This window comes from Orbicella faveolata, unplaced genomic scaffold, assembly GCF_042242905.1.
Source record: "Orbicella faveolata isolate gen_17 unplaced genomic scaffold, um_ofav_v1 contig_24, whole genome shotgun sequence".
Lineage (NCBI taxonomy): Eukaryota > Metazoa > Cnidaria > Anthozoa > Scleractinia > Merulinidae > Orbicella > Orbicella faveolata.
In genome coordinates this window covers 5,933,390-5,954,935 of record NW_028301552.1, presented here as the reverse complement: position 1 = coordinate 5,954,935, position 21,546 = coordinate 5,933,390, and the positions used below count along the sequence as shown (strand labels likewise).

Genomic DNA, 21,546 nt, shown 5'->3' with positions numbered 1-21,546 from the left:
TTTAAGAAGACATGGGACGAATGCAAATGTGACAAGGCTTTTTCTTACAGTCAGAATTGTGTTGCGCGTTCTTGAACCGGTTAAAACCAATGTTTCAACTTAGCTGAAGACGGTTACAGCGGAAAATGAAAAGCCAGAGTGATGAAGAGAATCGAAGTGAGCCAGCGAAGAAACACTTTGTGAAGCCACTGCTTCTTGCTCAAAACAGCTTTCATGTACCTAGTCATGTTCTATTACCAAGAGGGTCGCTTTTTGCTCATCCATACCCGGAGTCCGTACATCCATTTGAAACTCACGAGCAGTTAAGCCTCTCTGCACTAAGAGGTCAAACAATTGCTGAGAGAAATCATTTAAAATCTGATGCAAACAGCTCTCAACGCACAGGAGAATGCGGTAAACAAGGCGAAAACAATAATGTATACAAATCTCGTGGTCCTCGAGAAGAGAAGAACACAGCTGGTGATTTTGTTAAGAATATCCCTGTTTTACCTTTCAACGCTGCTGTGGTTTGTCTGATCCTTAACATCATTATACCTGGTAGTGGTAAGTGGATTCTTTGTGTTTTCATGGGATGTAGTATTTTGTCCTCATATGTACTCATATGGCAGCTTGAAATACCTCGCTTTCAGTTTAGTTCACCCTGGAAAACCGATCTCATTTAGAGGAACGGGTCCGGAAAGTACGGCAATACATGAAAGATATATAACGGATAGGACTTAAATCGTTCAGTTTGTTGGTATTATTTATACAATAGTTGGGGTATTTTAATATTTCTTTTTCGAAAAAAGTACACTGGAAATACATTTGTGGGTACAACAAAAAAAAACATGGCTGATCGTCCATGCAGACAGAGCTAAAGATCAGATCTGTTTTTCTTTGTACTCAATCGAAGATTTTAAAACATCAATCGGTTAATCACCGTTACAAAAACATTAGAAATACCATCGGTTAATCAACCTGAAGGCAAGTTAAACAATAAGTCGTCCATCCATACATCTGCTACATAGACTAACATCTGACTAGTAAACATAGCCCTTCCTGGCATTATTGAATTTGTTGAATCCAAACTTGACAAATTTTGGGACTACACGTGGCAAGTTAAACTTCAGTTGAGTTCAAGACTCTGGGGATGAGGCAAGCAAGACGATTATTAAAGAGAAAGAATGAATATTAAATAATGGCTTAACGAATTGATATCGGAACATCCATCAGAAAACAAAGACTCGATGCTCGGGAATAATAAATATTCAACTTCATCTTGTAAATAAGCTTGTGTCTTCGCTATCATGGTCAGCAGTCACCAAAACCACGTTGTCGTTAGAAAGATGGACCTCTTGCTGCAGCCAATCGGTTCTCAGTTTTCTCTTTCAAGTAGCAACGGGTTTAGAATTATCACACCGTCAAACCCGCTCTCGCCATAGGGGCAGGGCGAAGTGTCCATATATATTATTGAGACGCCTTTGGAGTTGTGTGTATTGTAGTTTTTCTTTCTGCATTATTATATAACTGTGTTTCACGAAGACTGGGTACTACCGAATTCACGAATTTGATTGGCTGAAATCGATATTGAACGCGGTCTAGATTACAACACCTAGACCGCTATTGTTTTGCGGCGAAAAAGTTGCAAACTAAGGGAGTCAAGTCACTATGTCACGAAATAGAATCTAAATATGGTCGTGTTCCACGTTTATAAAGCGTGTTCCAATCCAGGGGCAGAACGAGAGGTGCTCAAAAGGGGCGGCCGAAGAAAGAATGTGCCTTTCTCACTAGAAGAAAGGGACGACCCTTCAGATTACTCCATGTAGATTGGAGGGGGAAATTTTGTCACGTCATCGAGGGTTATATTTTCCTGCCGAAGGGAAGAGGATGGTGTTCTAACCCTAACCCGCAGGAATAGTACACCTCTGTAAGCAAGCTGATTCAGTAGAACTGAAACCAGTTATGACAAATCATCCAAGAACTGAATATGGTGCTCATAAATAAACGCAATAAACGACTACAACTGGGTGCTGAAGCTTGTTCAACGAGCTAAATATAAAATTGGGGTTTTTTTCCGTCGAAATATAATGTGCGTGTTCAGGGATTTACGAAAAATGAGTAAAACATATAGTGACTTTCAACGTGATTCTAAAACCTGACATGCAGAGTTTTTTGCCAGTCAGTGTGTCGTCACATACATCACGCTTGTTCACACTCCAGTTTTACAGCGAAATCAGTAAAACCTATCAGGTCGAATGTCACTTGCCACACAGAATGTATTCGAAAAACATGTCAGCTTCTCTTTGTTGAAATTTCCGTTTTCTATTTTAATTACAGAGTAAAAGTTCTGTCAAAACACGGCACCTTTTGAAGTAAGGACTGGCAGGATTTATTGTCTGAAACTTAAATTTCTCAGATTTAAAATCAATTTAACATATTTAAAAGCAAGTTTATCTTTCAGTTTTCCGCTTTTAAGTTTATTCTTGTATTGATTGGCAATTTTGACTGAGTGGCTATTGACAAAAATATCGCATAATATAAAGAAACTTTTTATACTTCACAGTTGTTTTGCACTTGACACAACAATTCATCAGGTCTCTCAATTTGTCACAATCAAAATCTTAGCTGTAGCGCCAGTCTACTGATGTCGATAGAAACATATCGTGTAAAAATACAAAAAGAACTCATCTAAAACGGATGACGAGTATAATTTATTGTGGCTCGCTTGTTAGCTTTTTTCTTTGCAATGCAAATATATTTAAGCCGTTTTAAACCACTAATCCTTGTCTACGAAATTGAACAGAGAACCTGTTAATTTTCCTTCTCAAAATGTACAATGAATGCATAAATTAGAATGTTCTTTTTTGTTGTTGTTATAACATGCAATCTCATCAATTGAGTTCAACTGAAACCAAGAGTACATCTCGATCGTACTATTGCTGTAACTGACAACCTTGTTGGTTTCGGAGACAGATCCAGCAAAACCAGAGTTTCTCTTCGGATCCACTTTATACCAGTGAAATAATTAGTGATTGCAATATTGTTTTGAGCCGCGTTTAATCCTACTAATAAGAGGAAAAGTTATTACGGTTTCAGCTTCCGAAAATTGAGATACACTTGAAAACTTGAATACTACCCGTCTAAGCCTATGGCTGGTTTAAAACAATTGGGTGTCGATGGATTTTGATGTAAATTGATCTGAGAATGGAGTTTCCATTGTCATGTCAAAGTGCCTAAACACCTCTGACTTGAGACATATTTACACTTCGATCTGTGTTTCACTTCTGACGTTCTGCTTCCTTCGTTAATGAATCATACAAGACAAGAAGCTTGCTGCGGAAAAGATAAGTGAAATTATTCTTCTGTTATTGCCAAACCAAATCGAAAACTTGACTTCCTCGCCGAGAAATTGGATCCAAATGAGTGGCTAAATGACGTCCCTTTATACTCTAAAGCAAAACGGGAGCGCTTCAACGCAATTCTTGATCACCGACGGAGAAAACGCAAATCAGGGCAAAAATACCAAAGAACATTTACCACCCTTGAGTTTAAATGCGCCAGTTTTCAATGGAGAATTCAATTCCCAAGCAGGAGAACTTACCCCTGGAATATCTCAAGCGAAATCCGTGGAAAATGGTAACTATCTTCAACGAAGCTTCAGTCTTGAGAGTTCAAGAGTTACTCCTCGTTCGGAGAGAATTTCATCTTCGTCAATAGCTACAGCCGGCCCATACACGCCATTTCCTGGATTCCAAATTCCAACTGAAACAATTATTCCAATAGAAGATTCTGCGACTACGGCCAAGCGAAAAAAAGGAATATCGGCACAAGAAGCGATTCCAGTATTACCGCGCGCGGCCGCCATAGTTTGTCTAATTTTGAACATTGTCATTCCAGGTTCAGGTAAGATTCTCTTTCTCGATCATTTCTTTCTTTGCCGATGTCAAACATGCGGTGTCACTAGTCACCTTAATTAGTATTTATTTATGATGAGCGCCCTCTCATAAACAGAAAACGTTCAGATGAATATTCACTTATAAAATTGCATTGCGACCAGTACCGGCCGGTAGAATTGTGATGGTAGAATTAGCTCGTTTAGACAAGATGAGTTTCAGTACAGACAATGCTTAACATCGCTCGAGACATGCCAGACGTATGAAAATTGTTTATTTACGCTTATAGACCTAGCTATTGCATACGAAATTAAACATTCTTGCCGAGCGACAAAAAGCGTTTATACATGGAATTCAGTTCGCCAGCTTTGTTGTTTAGAAGGAAGAAACGCCTCAAAAACCAAACTGAGTTTTGTTGTAAATATTATCGATGCACTAGAGTTTTTTCGTTTACTTGTTGGTCACAACATGCAGACGTGAGAGAAAAACGTAATGATATTTGGCTTTTTCCCGTTTTATGGTTTGTTTGTTTGAGAAGTACGTGGGCGATGCTTGAAGATTTCCTCAAGAGTGTTTCTTAATTCAGGCTAAACAGAGATAACAACGTCGTTATTGCCGACAAATAATTATTTGTAGCCCAGTTTTTGAAGAAACAATATTATCAATGTGCTATTTATTTGGCATATCCCTGGTAATTGTCTGAATTGTCGATAACAGGCTGTTCCAAAGTCTTAAAACAGTTCAGTAGCTGCTTATCGCCGAAGCGAAAGCCATTGAACACAAAAGACCGGAATTGTGTCACATTGTGACCCCTATCTACTGTTGTAATTGGAGATGACAGGCAATGAATCAAACATGACCTCTTTTAAAGTCTTAAAACACCACTGTATTCAACACTTTATTTTAATATATTATTTTGTGCTCTTTTGTAACTGGCACGATTTAGTGTTTCCTAATCATTTTCGTTTTCCTTGGTTCGGCCATTCTGTACATCTATACTCTCCTGTATCAAGTACAATTGTTCCTCAAAATATATACCTCCATTTCACAACGCCAGATCCGTCCGTGTTTTATTTTAACTTATTTTTTGTTCATCTAATTTCTAATTTCTAGCTGAGTACAAATAAAGTTGTTGTTGTTGTTTGAACGCCACATGACCTCCATGATCTATATTTTAACCAAAATGCAACCCTTAGGTTTTTTGTGTGATAATTATTACCGTGTCCGCGAGCGCTGTCTAACATAATCTAAAGAATTAATTACTCAAGGTCTTTGGAAAAGATACGATTGTAGTTATTTTTCAACTTGCTTTCACCTTCATGATCTCAAAATAATAATTACAAAGGTTTATCAGACGAGAATAGCTACCGGACAGTGAATAGCTTATAGTAACCATCCTTTTAGCACCGTGCCAAATCAGATTCTCATAAAACAAAAATAGTGTATAGCAAAAAGAATACGTTAAGAAAATACCCTAGGCTGAGATTTTGTAAAGAAAACTTTTTGTGTGTTGATGGAAATAAAATTAAGATCACATGATTTTAAATGAACTTTATTTTACCGTTGAAAGGTATGTTAAATTTTCTCCTTTTCGAACAAGACTAGCTAGCAAAGCAATAAAATCCAATACACGTAGTTTTTGGTAAAGCGATAAAGCACGTGCGTATTGTTACACGATTAACACACCATAGGGTTCTTTATGACTGAGTTCAGTTCCTGGTCACATCAAACCATATTCTGAAATCTAACAATGTGCAGAAGATTCAGCCGTAAGTCGGCTGGGCAGGAAAATGAGAATATCCAGTCTGGGCATTAAAAAGCTAAGATACTTGTACTTAGGTATAAAAAAGAGTGTAGCTTGTAGAGAGTTCCTGTTGAGTTACATACCCTTGGAGATTTCATGGTCTCAAAATGCTACATAGAAGCCCTCGAACCTCATTCTCGAGCTAATACTTGTTTAATTAATACTTTGTATTTTTAAAACTTAAAATTTCCGCGGCCTTCTTCAGAAACACGCTTGTTATTTAATGTTCAGAGCAGTGGCTGGAGGTCCTATCTAAAGTGGCGACGTTTTCTCGTTTTTTCGAAGTTTCGGAGAAATATGTCGAGACATTGCTGGATAATTAATTCTTGAGAAAACTAAACTTGAAGATGGAAATTCACTGTTACTTGACCTAATAAAAAACTCGACATTGTAGGGAAAAAACTGATGAGTTCCTGTAAACAACCGAAAGTTTTAAATGACAATTTTAAGTATGAAACTAAATACTACGTGTACAGAGATATAATTGAAAGACATTATTTGGAAGAAATTAGGTTGTATTATTCTAAAACAATTAGACTATTCGCTCTAGATTTCTATGAGTTGATAGTGGATTTGACTTTTCGGCCTCATCAACTATTACCTCATGGAAATCTCGAACCCATAATCGAATTATTTAAACTTGGTTTTCCGCTATTTTTGACGAAAACAATTATAGAAACAACGGAAAAGAAAAGTACTCTGTCGTCATCTGACTGAACTTAATGGACATTCGGAAGCTTTCATTCTTTTAGATTTGGTTTGGTTTAACTAAAGCAAGTTATAGGTGAAAATTTGCAGAGGGAGCTGGGCACAAAGCAGGACAAGAGACAAAAGATTGATACATTTAGTTTTCATTTATTCTTTAGTGTAAGTTGCCAAATCCTACTTAGCTAGGAAAAAAGATGATGACATTTACCCATAATTTTTAGCGCACGAAAATTGAACAACGTTCATAAAAACGTACAGAAAAGTTCTATCATCTGCAATCCTAGCATACACAACGTCGCTAGTACAGGGACAAATATTGCAAAAATATGGCTCAGTCATTGTGCTTTACGGGCTGTGTAAAGCTCTCAAGGTATTGTGGTAAAATGTACAGCCGCCATCTTTTTTCCTACGGAGGATTAACTCACGAATTCCCAGACCGTGATCGTCATGGAGAGAACACGAGTTAGGAAAGGTCTCATTTTACTGTTTGCATGTGTCTTTACAGGGACAGTTATATCTGGTCTGATAGCTTTCTTCCTCACTCGACGAGATATGTCACTTATGGACCGCACCTCCATTCTGTGCGTCAATTGTTTTGTGGGAATCATGCAGCTGTCAACCATTGTCTTTCTTATGATTGGTTGGATATGGAGTATAGCCTGGGGCTGTGCATTTGTAGGGCTTTCTGGTAAGTATCCAATTAATTAATCGGTTAATCAATCAATCAATCAATCAATCAATCAATCAATCAGCCAGTCAGTCAATCAGTCAATCAAGTGTAAAGAAAGTATTAAGTGGATTCAAACAATATAACCGCTGTCCACATACACTTGATATATTTTAAACTATTGCTTGGGTTTCAGTAGTCTTCAGTGGCGTTGTTTACTTATGCATTACCCTGCGAGCAGGCTTATCGCGTGGCAAGAATGAAGGAGAGGAAAGGGGAACCTTTTTCCTTTCCTGACTTTCTTTCTCTCCAAAAAGCCTGCTCGCAGGCTACTTAGGCATATGAGGGGAAGGCCTAAGTAGCATTTCACCTGTTAAAGCTCTCAATTAGCACTACCTTTCTTAATCCTATGGAGGAGTGATGACCAGTTGTTCCTGTTCTCTAGAGTTTGCATTCTAATGAAATAAGTTGGGTTAATGCTCTTTCTTTTCAAAAGATCAGGTCTTATTAGGAGGCAGCGTGGCCGAGTAGTTTGGACGCCGACTTGAAATCCAGCGGGGGTGGTGGGTTCAGCCGGGCACTTTAACTTAAGGGCCACTTCTTGGGGTTGTTTCATGGATGAACCGAGTTCAAATCCACGGCTGCTCTTGTAAATAGCCAACTAGTTCGCCTACTGTCACTTAGGTTTTTAACTGTTAGAGCGGTTTTCATTTGTGTGTCGAAAAGTAATTGGTTTTGCACTTTCTACGCCACACGATTGGCTTAAAAAACTCGCGCCACTTTTTTTTTTTTATCCAATCAGAAGTAAAACCAAAACCAATCGTGACTCGTTTGCACTCGTTTTCCCGCGCTTCGCGTCAGCTACATATAATTACTTTGAGTTTTGATTGGTTCACTTTATTGTCCGTCTGTTTTGGGATTGGCTAGAGTGATATCTTTGGTTTTGGTTTTACGACACTCAATTGAACCTCTATGATCAAATTCTAATCGTTTTTTTCTAACGCTCTTCCCCTTTAGCTGTTGTGTTAAATTTCTTAATGTGTTATTTTTTGCCCTTCGACGCAAATTTTATGAGTTGTTTCAGTGTAGTCATTTAGCAGCAACTATCTTATTCATTTTTCAGAGCGCTACGGAAAAGAAATTGAAAAGGTGGATGGAAGTGAATTTGTTGCGTGACCTGTGCGCGATTTTTATGGAGCTGAAACTGCTACGTTACCGCATGGTAGTGAATTTGTTGTATGGTTAGTCTCGAGTTAGACTTGCTGCTTTTTAAAACGGATGAAGGATTGGATAGTCTATCCTTGATGGTTTTGGTTTTTAATTATTTGCGCGACTGTCTTGTCACGCAATCAACTCACTATTCGCTGGTGACGCACAGTCGTCGCCGAGTTGAATCTGACGTCATAGTCCAGGGTTGGATCCTGATGTCAATTTCGTGTAGCGTGTTATGAAAGTCAGGCTATGTAGTGGACTGGTAACCAGTGAACAGACTGGACACACTTTCCTCACTCTAAGCCGTAGTAAAATGTCGTGCGCGTGCTCAGTAGGACACTGCTCAGTAGGACCCAGAGTCTTCGTTCCCCTTGACCAGCGGTCGAGAAACGAGCAAAGCCGGAAAGATTCGATTTGAAGTCCGAAAATATCGGACTTCCGGTTGAATCGCGGATACCTAGCTGACAAACACGAGGCTTAATCAAGCTACTAGTGTTTTACTTCCGCTTATTTCCATTGTTTTTGAAACCAATCAAAAGCGATCGTTTCTTCAAGCTTGCGAGGAACGAAGACTCGAGAAGATAACTTTCTCAGTGATGTCGCGTACTATAGAGTCTCCGATTGGTTATTAGTATATAAATATTTGTCTGACATGGAGATGTTGTTTTAGCCTACCAAACATAAGCATGTCTACCTACTACACTGAGGCAAAACCTTCACAATTTTTAACAAAACTGTACATATACACCCGAGTACTTTGTTGATGCCTTCTTATCATCAATGAAGACTCATTTCGTAAAACATTTTATTGCTAATAAGGTTGAAGCATTCCTTTGAAGATAGGAAGTTTGCTATGCCTCAAAACGGAAATAAAATTTGATGTTTTGTAGTGACAAGTAAACTTCTGTTTGTCTACCGAGCACTTTCCTCCAGACCCTAGCTGTTTAAAGGCTGGATAACGCTATCCACTGATAAATCACTAACCACTGAATAGGTGTTAACAAAACAAACCGCGCTATCCACTGGATAGTGATTTATCCGGTGGATAGCGTTATCCACCTTAAGAACAACCAGGGCTAGATGTTGATTTCAACATACACTTTATTTAAACACGGTAAAAAAGATGACTTACAAGATTGCGACTAAAAAATGAAAAATTGATTTACATGTCTGCCGTGCGGGGGACGAGGAGGATATCAGGTGATTGATCCCATTTTTAGATTGAAGGCTGTTTCACAAGTGCGCACCCCCCCCCCCCCCCCCCAGTCTAGCGGAAACTACGTCTTAAAAGAGCTAATTTGTTTAATATATTTCAAGTCTATAGTCCGTGCTGAAGGGTTTAAAAAGGCATTTCAAGTACTCGGGAGTCTGATCATTCATTTAATCAGCAACTTACGATCTTGGACAATTGAAATTAAAAATTAGGACCACCCCTATCCCCTAGTCAATGATGAAAAAAATGGCGCGTTCTGGGTTTAGCGCCAGTTCATCGTTATGTTGATTTGGGGAGAGGGGTGGTTATATTTCTTACTTCATTCTGTCCAAAATTGTAACTGCAAACTGCCCCAAGCTCAGAGAAGTCAACGGAACTATACACTGAACTATCAATCTGATCCTGGATAAATTTGTTGTCATGCAAATCAGTGATAACCGAGATAAGATTCTATTGTTTCAACTGAACCAGTCGATCCTCTACTAAAAGACACCTATATGACAGCCACCTCCCACTAGCCGGCCAGGAAATCCCTTCCCGTACATACGCCACTCTTACCGAATAAAGACTTGGATATTCAGTGATGTCATTTTTTCTCATCCTGGAGAGTTGAAACGAGATTTCAGCGAATTTTGATATATTTATTCTCCCGTAGGATAATTATATCAAAATTCGCTCAAATCTCGTTTTAACTCTCCAGGATCAGAAAAAGTGACATCATTGAACGTCCAACAGTCTTTATTCGGTAAATTAACCATACATTGAACGACTCCTGATCTCCATAAAAACTCTTACATTACGCTTGGGTGACCTCTGCTGGCAGCAGTAAATAGTGCCCCGGCAGCTCTGCCCTGGTAAAAATGACCGGTCAGTTAATTCTGCCCTGGCAATGCGGCCGTAGTACAGAAGTTCAGCTGCACTTTCATGCTAAGAAGAAGTACATTGCACTAAACGAGTGTTGAAATAAGTTTAATCAAAAATTCACATCTTAAGCAAGAAAAAAAGACCTTATTTACTTAGCCTGTTCACACAGAATTAAAATTCTAGAACCATATGTCTTGTGGCTTACTGACTTAAAAGATCCCACCAGCCGACCATAAGTTGACAAGTATTTTCCAAAAAATTACACTCTTAAATAATTCATATTTCATGTCACTTTTTGCACACTTTAAGCTCAATATGAAAATGTATGAATAAGTTAGAATTACACAGAGAGGACTTAAAAAGAAACTCGGTTGGCTTGAAAATGATAAGGCCTCCTAAAAACGAAAGGTTACTTTAATAATAATATACTAATACTACTCTTAGTATCTGTACCTTGGTTTGACTAAACGTGATAACTTAGTGTAACCAGGAGACATTTAACTGACTGGATACAACAGCAACGCTCAGCTTTACCACTGAAATGCTAAACTTGAGACATGTGTCAGGTAGAAGTAGCTATTTATTTTTTGTCTGCCAACAGAAAACCAAGCTGCTTTTGTAAGGGTAAATGACATAAGACAATATCATGGAAAATGATAAATGTAAATTAACCACTGGGCTTAATTTAAAGGGACAAGCCCTTAACCAGAAAGGTCTGTTGATTTACCTTTAAAAGATCATCTTCAGTCAATAAATAAGCCTCTACTTGCCTATTGGTGCAATAAACCTCTTCTTTAGAATACCTATTGTTTACTCAATTACACGCATTTTTTGTTGTCGTTAAAATACTACATTACCAACAACATTGAACAACCCAGCCATGTGTATTTCTCACAAGATCATTATTAGCCATTTTCCAAGCTCTGAAAAATATTACCACCTTTACTAAAAAATTTCTACAAATGGGATCAGAATACTCTTAGAGAGATGAGAATCTTCTTTGGCAAATCTTCGTCAAGGTACCTAGATTTCTTATTCTTGCCTAGAAAACATGTTGCGAAAATAGACTGTTTGCGATATATTGGTATATACAGCTAGGCAGCAAGACCTAAAGGATACAAACGATAGAAATTGAATGAGCAATTTTATTTATTTCTCTTGTTTGTGTCTCTAGGCTTTAAATATATCGATAGTAGTCTATTGTGACATCAGCTAAATCTACTTAAGAAATATCGTGTTACTCAGCAGCAGGGACGTGATGAAAACTACAAGATTTAGTTTTACTGGCAATGTTTTTAAACAGCACCCTATTGAAATAAGTTATTTGTCTTGTTCTCAAAAAACAAAGTTCATTCTTGATTACTTTCAGAGAATATAGTGATATGAAAACAATGATGCACAACAATGTCTATATTGTGGTGCTGACTGTCTTTCAATGAGGGCAAATTTTACTAAAACAAAGTGATCATGGCATCCCTGGATTGCCCAACTCCGACCCATTGCACTGCAAAGAAAAACAAAGAAATACCAAAATCAGAATTAGTCTACACTGTGAGAGGGCTCAATTTTTACAATACAGTCAACTCTCGCCTTGAGAACACTCCACTAAATATTACAGACACCCACTATTACAAGCAGGAGCTACATCCCCAGCCGCAAACTATAAAGAAATGCATGAAAACAACTCCTACTATTTCAGACTCTCACTATGACAGAATTGCAGATGCTTCAGGTGGTCCCAAATAAACATTTAAATTGTTCTTCCTTCGTCACAAAGGACAACTTACATGTATTGAATGACATCATTATTCTGCAGCCTTTGAATGTCTACTAGATTGTACACTATTTTGACCTACATTATATAATTATGAATCGAAGTAAATGTGTACTACAAATTAAAAGAAACTAAAAATCTTAATAGTATAAAGCCGTACACACTTTACAGACAAAAATTTGGTCATTTTCATCACACCCCAGTATTGCACACTCTTGCTATTACAGACACCAAATGCAGTTCTGAGGGTGTCCACTATAATGAGAGTTGACTGTACATCGTACCTTCGTGAGAAAATTTAAAATTTGATGTTTCAATGCTGTTCAACCTAATCTCACTGGTTTACTTGTGATGTGAGCTGGCATGTATTATCTATGCTACATGTTCAATGCGTTCAGGCACGCTACACTCCGTACACAGTATCAACTTGTACATCTAATCAGCAGTGGTAACTTCACCTGGTATTTGTGTTATTTCTTCAATCTTTCTAATGTACGCCTGAGCATTGGCTGGCAGTTCATGGAATGTTTTACAATGCTCAATACTGGTCATCCAGCCAGGGAGGGTGATGTAATCAACTTCAACTTCATCCAAAACTTCCACAGAAGCTGCAATCAAGAACAATATGAAATCATGAACTTGCTCTTTCATTTCCGTGCTCAGTCAAAAGGGATTTCATTAATTAATTGGCACTTGGCAAATTGACCAGCTGTGAAGATAATTTTACCTGGCTGGTTTAACCATCTAAAGCAAAGTTTTTCTTAGAAAGAAGTTCTGTTCAAATAGTTCTGCCTAACTGTGAAAACCAGTTGCCCTTCTGCTGAAAAGGTTAATAAAACCCCTTAGTCACACATACATGTCTCATTCTGTTGAGCTTGAATCTCATTAATGACTGGAAGTTAATGTTCTTACCAGGAAATGATTCCAAAACTGTTCCTTTATGCCTGTATGCGACTCCAATTTTCACTTCTTCAAATGTGTCCAAAATATCAAGCTTGGCAATCACAAGACTGCCAAAAAATCAAAATTATACATTAAATTTTCAGTGTCAACATTACCCAATAATAGTGATCACTCATCATTATTGTCAAGTGAACAATACAGTTCAGCTGCATCTCACTTAACCACCTTACAAGATCTTTTTTCAAGCTGGAAACGGGAGTGCCAGAAGACAGAGACTAGGTTTGCAGCTGTTAAAAATCTACTATTTTACAAGGTAAATCTATTTACCTTGTAAAATTATTAATCATGTGAGAGTACTTGATCATCACAAGATCAAGCCAGCCACACCGTCGCTTTCTGCCTGTTGTCACTCCAAACTCCTTTCCAATCTGCTGCATCTTTTCTCCAAGCTCCTAAATAAATAAATAAATAAATAAATAAATAAATAAATGTTTAAAAATCAATTTCCTATTTTGACGCTCAACAAATGAAAAGCTGATTATGAAGAGAAACTTTATACAGCATTTAAAGGGATGGTTTCACAGCTTGATTCATGTACTTCCCTTTGTATTAGCCCACTTTATTCAAGCACATTACTCCAGCACAATAGGTGTTCTTTTGTTACAATTTCATTTGTCTGTTACTCAGGCTAAATAATAAATTTGAAGTAATCCATCCTCTGCTAATCTGTTTACATCTTCCTTTAAATTCTGGCATTATATTCATTCTACAATGTACCTGTATGCGATTCAGTAAGAAAGCAAGAGAGGTAATTTATGGCTACGCTGTGGCTTGCACATGTGCTGAACCATGAACTGACTGAATTGTTTAAGAAAACTATGAAATGGACTAAACTGGGTTAATTGGACAGGGATATTCACCCTTGTTACAACACACCTACGGCACATTAATACAGAAGGAATATCAATTCATGTGTGACCATCCTAGTGAAGCCACTTTTTGCTGAGCTCCGGCAGCCCAAAGGGCCACCAGGTGGAACACCATACTTGTAGGAACCCATGAATAGCTTTTCTCATGATCATCATGGCTAGTGGTATTGCTCATCGGTGCATATGCACGACAGCCACGATGATGTCACGCAAATGGCAGCCATAGTTAACAAGACATGCAGACTTGGTTTATCTTGGTACATCTTTGATATTGGACATCCACATTATGGTCAATCGACACCTTTCAAAAAGAGGTATCTACTGACCAGCATTACATGACCACATAGCTGGCTCAAGTTTAGAGCTCATCGAGGTCTTATGTCTTTTTGAAGTCGACCACTGCCCAGGTACTGGTTTTTTATTGGATTGCAGGCTCAAGCACAGTTAACTTACTGTAATCAGGAACTCCGCTTTTAGGCCTGGCTAAATCTATATATTAGAAATTCTAAGCTATCTTGAATAAGAAACAAGTAACTTACATTTGTAAGTTCTGTTGGAAATCCTCCAAGACCAACCCTTGTTGTGTAGGCCTTAGTCACCCCATGCACATTACCAATTGCTGTTGGTGGAATGCCAAGCCCAGTGCACACTGCGCCAACGGCACAGTTAGAGGATGTTACATAAGGATATGTACCTGCAAATAAAAACAATTTTCAGTCTAAATGACAGGTTTCTTTGAATGGATTGCAATATTACTTGCAATAACAATGTCTTTATTAGAATTATTGTCATTGCAACTCACCAAAGTCAATATCTAGCATCAATGCATTTGCTCCCTCCACTACAATGTTTGCCGACTCATTCTGGAGTGCTTTGTTCATGTAGCTTACTGTGTCGCAAACCATTGGACGAATCTTCTCTGCATAGTGCTACAAACAAACAAACAAATGACAAAACTTAGACTTGAACAGAGGGATGACTGTTCACACCCTCGTCACGCAAGAAGGAGATCAAGGGAACCTGAACTGAAATTAGGGGAAGACTCATAAAAGCCCAATTTTGTCTTTATTTAGTGGTGCCAGTGGTGGTAGTCCAAAACAAATCATCCCTAGGCCTCATACCTTGTACTTTACAAGTTCCTCTTCAATGTTTGTACTGAGACCTGGATACCTATGTAAATTGAAAAGTTACATCATAATCCACCACGTACTTCTCTAGATAGTTCCTTCAGACCCCTTCCCCCCACCTCCCTTGAGCTATATTTATTACGCAGCTCTGCCTCAAACAGTGAAACATCAACAAACACATGCTTAAGTGTTTTAAATGAATAATTCTTCTCAAATCTAGTTTAACATACTTAGGTTTACATACATGGTGTATATACACAGCTCAAACAAATATTTAGCATATTGCTTTCTGGATGCAAATCTTAATGAAAATGGCCGCTGCTAAGAAAGTTGTCCTTTATAAACACAATAACTCAGATCTATTTAAAAATGAGAATTTCTGTCCTTATTATCTACAGTACTTACAGCCTCTGAAAGTGTGAAACCAGTCCTCGGAATCTAACAAAAGGAGTAACACATTTAATTACTTTTTTACAAAACATAACTAGGCTTAAAAAGTCTCATAGCTGCATCATAACATCAAGTTGTCTTCAACACTTCTACTAACCTTTTCTCAAACACTTCAAAGTCTCCTACCAAGTCACATATTCTAAGGCCTATCCTTTGTGCCTGCAAGACAGCAGTACAGCAAAATTGACTCTCAAAAAATTAAAAGAAGCATGCAAAGAAAGTTCAATGTCCAATAGTCCAGGGGTGAGTGGATTTTACAGACGCACGATTCCGTCCTTTTGCATTTAAATTAAATCAATAAACATAAATAATCATGCTAGTGGGGGCTAGTGGGGGGGGGGGGGGGGAGAGGAGGAGGGGGATCTAGTGAGAATGATTGACTAGTACATCACTGTTACAGCTTGCCCAAGGGGTAGGCTTGAAAATAACATTTGCACCCTACTCGATAGTTGTTTAATATTTCTAATATCAATGCATTATACATGTATATTAAACCAACGGGTTAGGGTTAGGGTTAGAAATAAGCAATTAAAAGAAAACAGACCATTTCCCAGAATAAATTAACTAATATAAACAATACCTTGGAAGCATAGGTAGGTCCAATTCCCTTCTTTGTGGTCCCCAACCTTAAAAACGTGCAAAGAAAAAAAAAAAAAAAATAACTTTTGACTTACCTACTGACTGTCTGACCAACTATCTGAATGTCTGTCTGTCTGTCTGTCTGCCTGACTCTGACTGACCAACTGTCTGTCTGTCTGTCTGTCTGACTGACTGACTGTCTAACTGACTGACTGTCTGTCCAACTGACTGGCTAATATGTACAGTGGATCCAGTTGTAGCATTCAATGCTTCAAGTTGTTGTATTTGTTGTTAGTAATAGTTCACTGATTGCATTGACAGGAAAAATGTCAGACATTCTTAGACAGACAGGAAGTGTTGGGTAAATGCATGTCACATCACATTATGAAATTGTAGGTTGTAGTTAAAACAAGACTGATCACTCTTGACTAATAATCTTCCAGGAAATCATTGATAAAAATATTGCAAGCAGTCACCAGGAAACAGTGATTTTTCCAGTTGATTTGTGGATTTCCTCCATGAGGGAAAACCTGCCTTTTTCCACACAAAATGAAGCCATTCCCACCTAGCAGTGTTTGTAACGTTTACCTTGCAGTTTAATCAATCAACTGTTACCACAAATTAAACCACTGAACTATCAACTTGAGTCCACTGTGAAAAAAAAAAAAAATTTTACAGTAAAGGGCTGTCATTAAGTTTTGAGTCACCGGTAGCCTTGTTCTCCATACCTGTAGCAAACTTGTTACTTTACGGGTGAATTCTGACTACCAATTAACAACAGGCAATTTTTCGCTTCAAGGGAAACTTAAGCAGACTCAGTTGTGACAGGTGTTACAAATAACCGCCCTTAATGACAGCCCTGCAGTATTACCATCAACTCACCCTCCTTTTCCACCCTCTCGTAATTTGTCAGATTCTTGGTGTAAATCAAACACTGAAAGGATAGAATCCATGAACTGCATTAGTTAGATAGTGCCACTGTAAGTCAAAATGTTTTTATTTCATACAAATCAATATCTCACCTATGTGAGCTCTATCAGAGACTAGAAGTCTTTTCTGCCAATCTGTGACCCCTGCAAACAAGTACATTCATTATGTTTCCAGTTTTAAAATATGGCATCAACGTACATTTATTTAGCATCATATTTAATGGTAGTGGTGTGCCAAACATTGATTATTACCGTTCATAATTTGATCTAAAAACCTTAAGCAATGGGATGTTTTTAATCTATTATGGAAAATGCTCAATTGATTATCACAGAAAAATAAAAATAAAACAGAAAAGAATATTAAAAATAGTTTGTGTGTTGTCTTGTTAATGGACTCATATTGCATCTATAATCCACTGATGACATTTTTCTGATATATTTTGTATATTATTTAATATTCTTTAGTCATGTTCTAAAACACAGCACAAAGTTCTGTGCTCAGAAAGGAAAGCAAACACTAGAATTGATAATTCTCATTTTCAAACCATAACTTTAACAAACATGGACTGAAGTCAAACATATTTTAATTAGAATTTATTTTATACATGTAACTTATTAAACATACTTGCTCTACGACATAGCCAAATCAAAATGAATCATTGCTTTGGGACAGACATTGTGGTGTTAATTTAATTGGAAAAAAAACTCTGAAACCTACTTGCAATCATTGTTTAGAACATGATTGTTTTTTAATTAACATTTCAGGTTCTTTCATTTTCATTAAATATGGAACAAGCAGAGAGGAAAGTTTGAAGGCATAATCACCTTTAGCTTCAAGTGCCTCTAACTCCTCAAAGAACTGCGGAATATGAATCACTACACCATTTCCTGTTGAATTTAAGATGAAATACCGGTATAAAAGGTGCCGCTAAAGATAACAAATAAGAGATTGTTCTACACTGCAGTATAATCTCAACAAATTCTTCATAATGAATCTACGCAGTGATTGTGTATAAACACTTACCAATAATGCTAACAGCCTTCGGTTGTATCAGTCCACTAAAACCAAAAGAACAAAGAGAAACATTGGGATGATGTTTCATTAGGGCTGAAAACTATTAAGAAATTAAAATCTTTTAAAAATCGGAATGATCGATATCATTTCAATCCCTTCAAAATAACAATATGAATCTGTATGTATAGATGCTGGATGAAAAGGATTTCCTGATCAAACATAGACATCAGGACAAACATTTTGTGGTCTATTGATTATTCATTGATTATTCATTGATCAATCAATTATTGAATTATAACTTATCAATTACCAATTGATTACCCACTGATTACTCATTGATTGCAATTATATAATTATGCTGCACATCTATTACAATTTTCCAGCACTGCTTTATATTTTTAACTCATCATAACTGACTTTTTCTATTATAGCACTCTTCAGAAATAATCAAGTCTGATGCTTCAGATGCTCCTCGCACTGCACCCAAATTAATAAACTGAAATCCTGAAAGACGCCATGTGTTTCTTGAACAAATTGTTTTCATTTCTTATTTTAGATTCGGTTTGGTTTGTGTAGTCACAAGATTTTATTGATTACTAATCATTCTGATTTCTTTAGTTTTATTCCCCTGAGGAATGTGCCCCACCCCCCCCACCACCACTGCCCCCCACAAACCATAGGACATGTGACAGTCTTGCCTCACAATAAAAATTCATTCCTGTATTGGCTAATTATCTTGGACCTGAGAGGGAAAAGAATCATTTGATAGATTTGTGAGATATCAAAACAATCTACTGTTACTTCTTACCTTGGAACCATGTGAAAGAAATATTTCTCTGAGTCAACAACCACTGTGTGACCAGCATTGTTCCCACCCTATATAACAATAAGAACAAATGGAACAATATCTTAGTGGCAGAAAAAGCTGTTAGCAGTTGTCTTACAACAAAAACATTTTTTGTTTTTTTCAGTAGAGAAAATAACATGAATATTGTGTAAATAATAAATCACTTAATGTATGACCAAATTTAATGTTAAATTATAAATAATGAAGGGAGCAATTGATTTGAATTTGCATCCCTCTACAGGCTGGCTTTTAGCCAGAATTTGTGAAGTGACCATCCAAATTGTGTTTTAGGGCCTGCTTAAATGAGCAATTTATAAGGCAACATATGAAAAATAAAACAATTTTTTTCAGCAAGTGGCCGTCCACAGGACACCTGGACACCTGGACACCCGGACACCCAACTGGCTAAAAGCCTGTCTACAGCATGGTCGATAACAAGAACAAGGAGGTTTCAAGCTTGACGACTTGTTTTGGCCTTTTGACTTTTGTTACCTGTATATTACTCTATATGAGATAGAACGCCCTATGAAATTATGCATTCAGGAGCAGGACGGTGACAAAGTTTATTAGACAACCAAGAGAAGTTAGTATACACTGTGTCACCATAATTATCATTATAACTTACAGTTAGTAGGCTTTGTGGAGCATACTATTCAGGCTATAACATGAATGGGCCAATCAGGTGCTATTCAGGCTTACTAATAATGCTTAACAAACTGATCAACAAACAGTATTTCAAATATCACAAAGATCCAAGCAAGACAGAATGCCATTTACTTTCATCGTCACATTCACACTTCCAAAATGCTCAATCAAAATCACAGATTGTTGGTTATTGTTTCAATAGTTTGCACATCATCCAATGTAATCTACAGTATAACTTCTGCAAAATGCTTTACATTGATGAGACAGCTAAAGACTAGGAGGTGGATTTCTAGAGCATCAAGGAATGTAAAAAATCATCAACAAAGAAGCCCCTAGATCTGTCTCTAAATAATGAATTCAATCTTCTCAGCCATTCTTTCAAAAACATAATGAATACAAGACAATATAACAACAAACAACACAACAGATTTAAATTCATGTGTTAATCTCCTGGAGCCTTCTAATTGGGAACACCCAAGACTTCATTTATACTCATATGAGCTTACTTCTCCATCAAAGCAACATCGACAAGGCAAATTCGTAAGATTACAGAACAGAAATTTATCTTTCAACTCAGTTCCTTGTCCCCCAACGGCATAAATTAGGGTCTTTCATTCAACTTATTTCCATGCTTCCTCTGACAGTAGCGTACATGTAACTTTGTTCTGTCGAAGGACTATCGCTCGATCCGGCGGTAATCGAATTATGGAATATGTCGGTGGGCAGTTCGTCACCCTTGTGGTGAGATGATAAGAGATATGGATTGAAATAAATGAACAGACAACGACAGCAAGCCATGGCAGATCAAACCATGAAATAAGCGTAAGAGCCACGTAAGTCAACATTCAAGCCGGTTCATGTTAAATGAAGCAAAGCAACTGAAATGCTGAGCTGCTGTTTACAAAACCTGCGAACTTGATTAATCATCTTCGCGTGTAGACCAAAGATCTTCCTTTACAGATCTATACAATACGAACATAAGCTACAATAGATTACAGTAATTCACTTTGTTTTTGCATACCTGACACCGGCAAACGAAATCAGCATTTGTGGACAAGATGTCGACGAGCTTTCCTTTCCCTTCATCACCCCATTGTGCTCCTAAAACAACGGTGACTTTCGCTGCAGGACCCACTGCCTTTCTGAGTGGTGTTCCTGGTCCATTAGCTAAGGATGACATGGTTAGGAAATGAAAATATTGTAAGAAAAGGTCAACATCTACTCCGCGCCAATTCGCTAATTCGTAATTAGGCACGTGTTTACAGCTTGGTAACCGCTGACAGGCAACGTCTCCCGCAGCCGGTCTCTAACGGAGGGGGCCCGGCGTAGGGTTTCTTCCTAGGGCCCGTGGTCTCTTGTTTCTAACCAAGATCTGTGACATCCCATACTCTATTTCGGTCCTGAGCGAAAAATCGATACCTCATTTCAGACCTAAAATTACTACATGGCTTTATGACTGAGATGCGCCTAACCAGAAATGGCTTCCATTTGCGCAAACATTCGAGAATTAAGGGCTACAAAATTGCCAATGTTGATGCGATACAAACAAATAGTTCCTTGTAAACAAAATACCCAATGCTAAGCCAGAGTGAAAAACATCCCCTACTTCAAACCAAAATGGTCAAAATCTATACCCTTTTTCAGACAAAAACCACTCAAAGCCATACATTTTGCCAGCCTCCACTACTCAGTCTACTCATCCAGACACACAACATGATTTAAAAATTGGCCGCGTTGGACAGCCAAGCCACCGTGCTATTTATTCAATGTCGACAGATGTTGCAAAGATTCGAAATACTAAGTGCACCAAAGCCGGATACGAAAACTCCGAAAAACCAGCAGGTGGAAAAAACAAGGGAACGTATTCCCCTGACCAATACAGTTAGGCTCTTACCGATAGTGCTCGTAAAAAAGCATTAAATGCTTAAAGCAGTGCTTGTTTTTTGCCAAAAAAGAGCTAAAATAATGCTAATTTTCTTAAAAAGTGCTCGTGGGTTACATAAAAATG

General features: G+C 37.7%; 2 protein-coding genes across 3 annotated transcripts; one reads left to right on the top strand and one right to left on the bottom strand.

Moving 5' to 3' along the window:
• On the top strand, window positions 1-9,164 carry LOC110044704 (uncharacterized). 2 transcript variants are annotated; one of them, XM_089291972.1, is made up of 3 exons: window positions 1-543; window positions 6,890-7,072; window positions 8,175-9,164. In XM_089291972.1, exons 1-3 carry the CDS (start codon window positions 126-128, stop codon window positions 8,225-8,227), a joined length of 654 nt encoding a protein of 217 aa, XP_089148098.1. In that variant the 5' UTR covers window positions 1-125; the 3' UTR covers window positions 8,228-9,164. The 2 variants fall into 2 exon arrangements, with proteins under 2 accessions (XP_089148098.1, XP_020605937.2); XM_020750278.2 differs by lacking the exon at window positions 1-543 and adding an exon at window positions 2,838-3,882.
• Window positions 9,165-10,429: 1,265 nt separating this feature from the next.
• LOC110044692 (adenylosuccinate synthetase isozyme 2-like) lies at window positions 10,430-20,793 on the bottom strand. Its single transcript, XM_020750267.2, has 16 exons — window positions 20,560-20,793; window positions 18,855-18,922; window positions 18,056-18,090; window positions 17,857-17,919; window positions 17,125-17,175; window positions 16,985-17,036; window positions 16,104-16,149; window positions 15,621-15,682; window positions 15,479-15,511; window positions 15,068-15,116; window positions 14,749-14,875; window positions 14,486-14,640; window positions 13,345-13,469; window positions 13,027-13,124; window positions 12,573-12,722; window positions 10,430-11,844 (listed from the first exon to the last, which is right to left on the bottom strand). Exons 1-16 carry the CDS (start codon window positions 20,716-20,718, stop codon window positions 11,792-11,794), a joined length of 1,326 nt encoding a protein of 441 aa, XP_020605926.2. The 5' UTR covers window positions 20,719-20,793; the 3' UTR covers window positions 10,430-11,791.
• Between the last annotated feature and the right edge of the window lie 753 nt (window positions 20,794-21,546).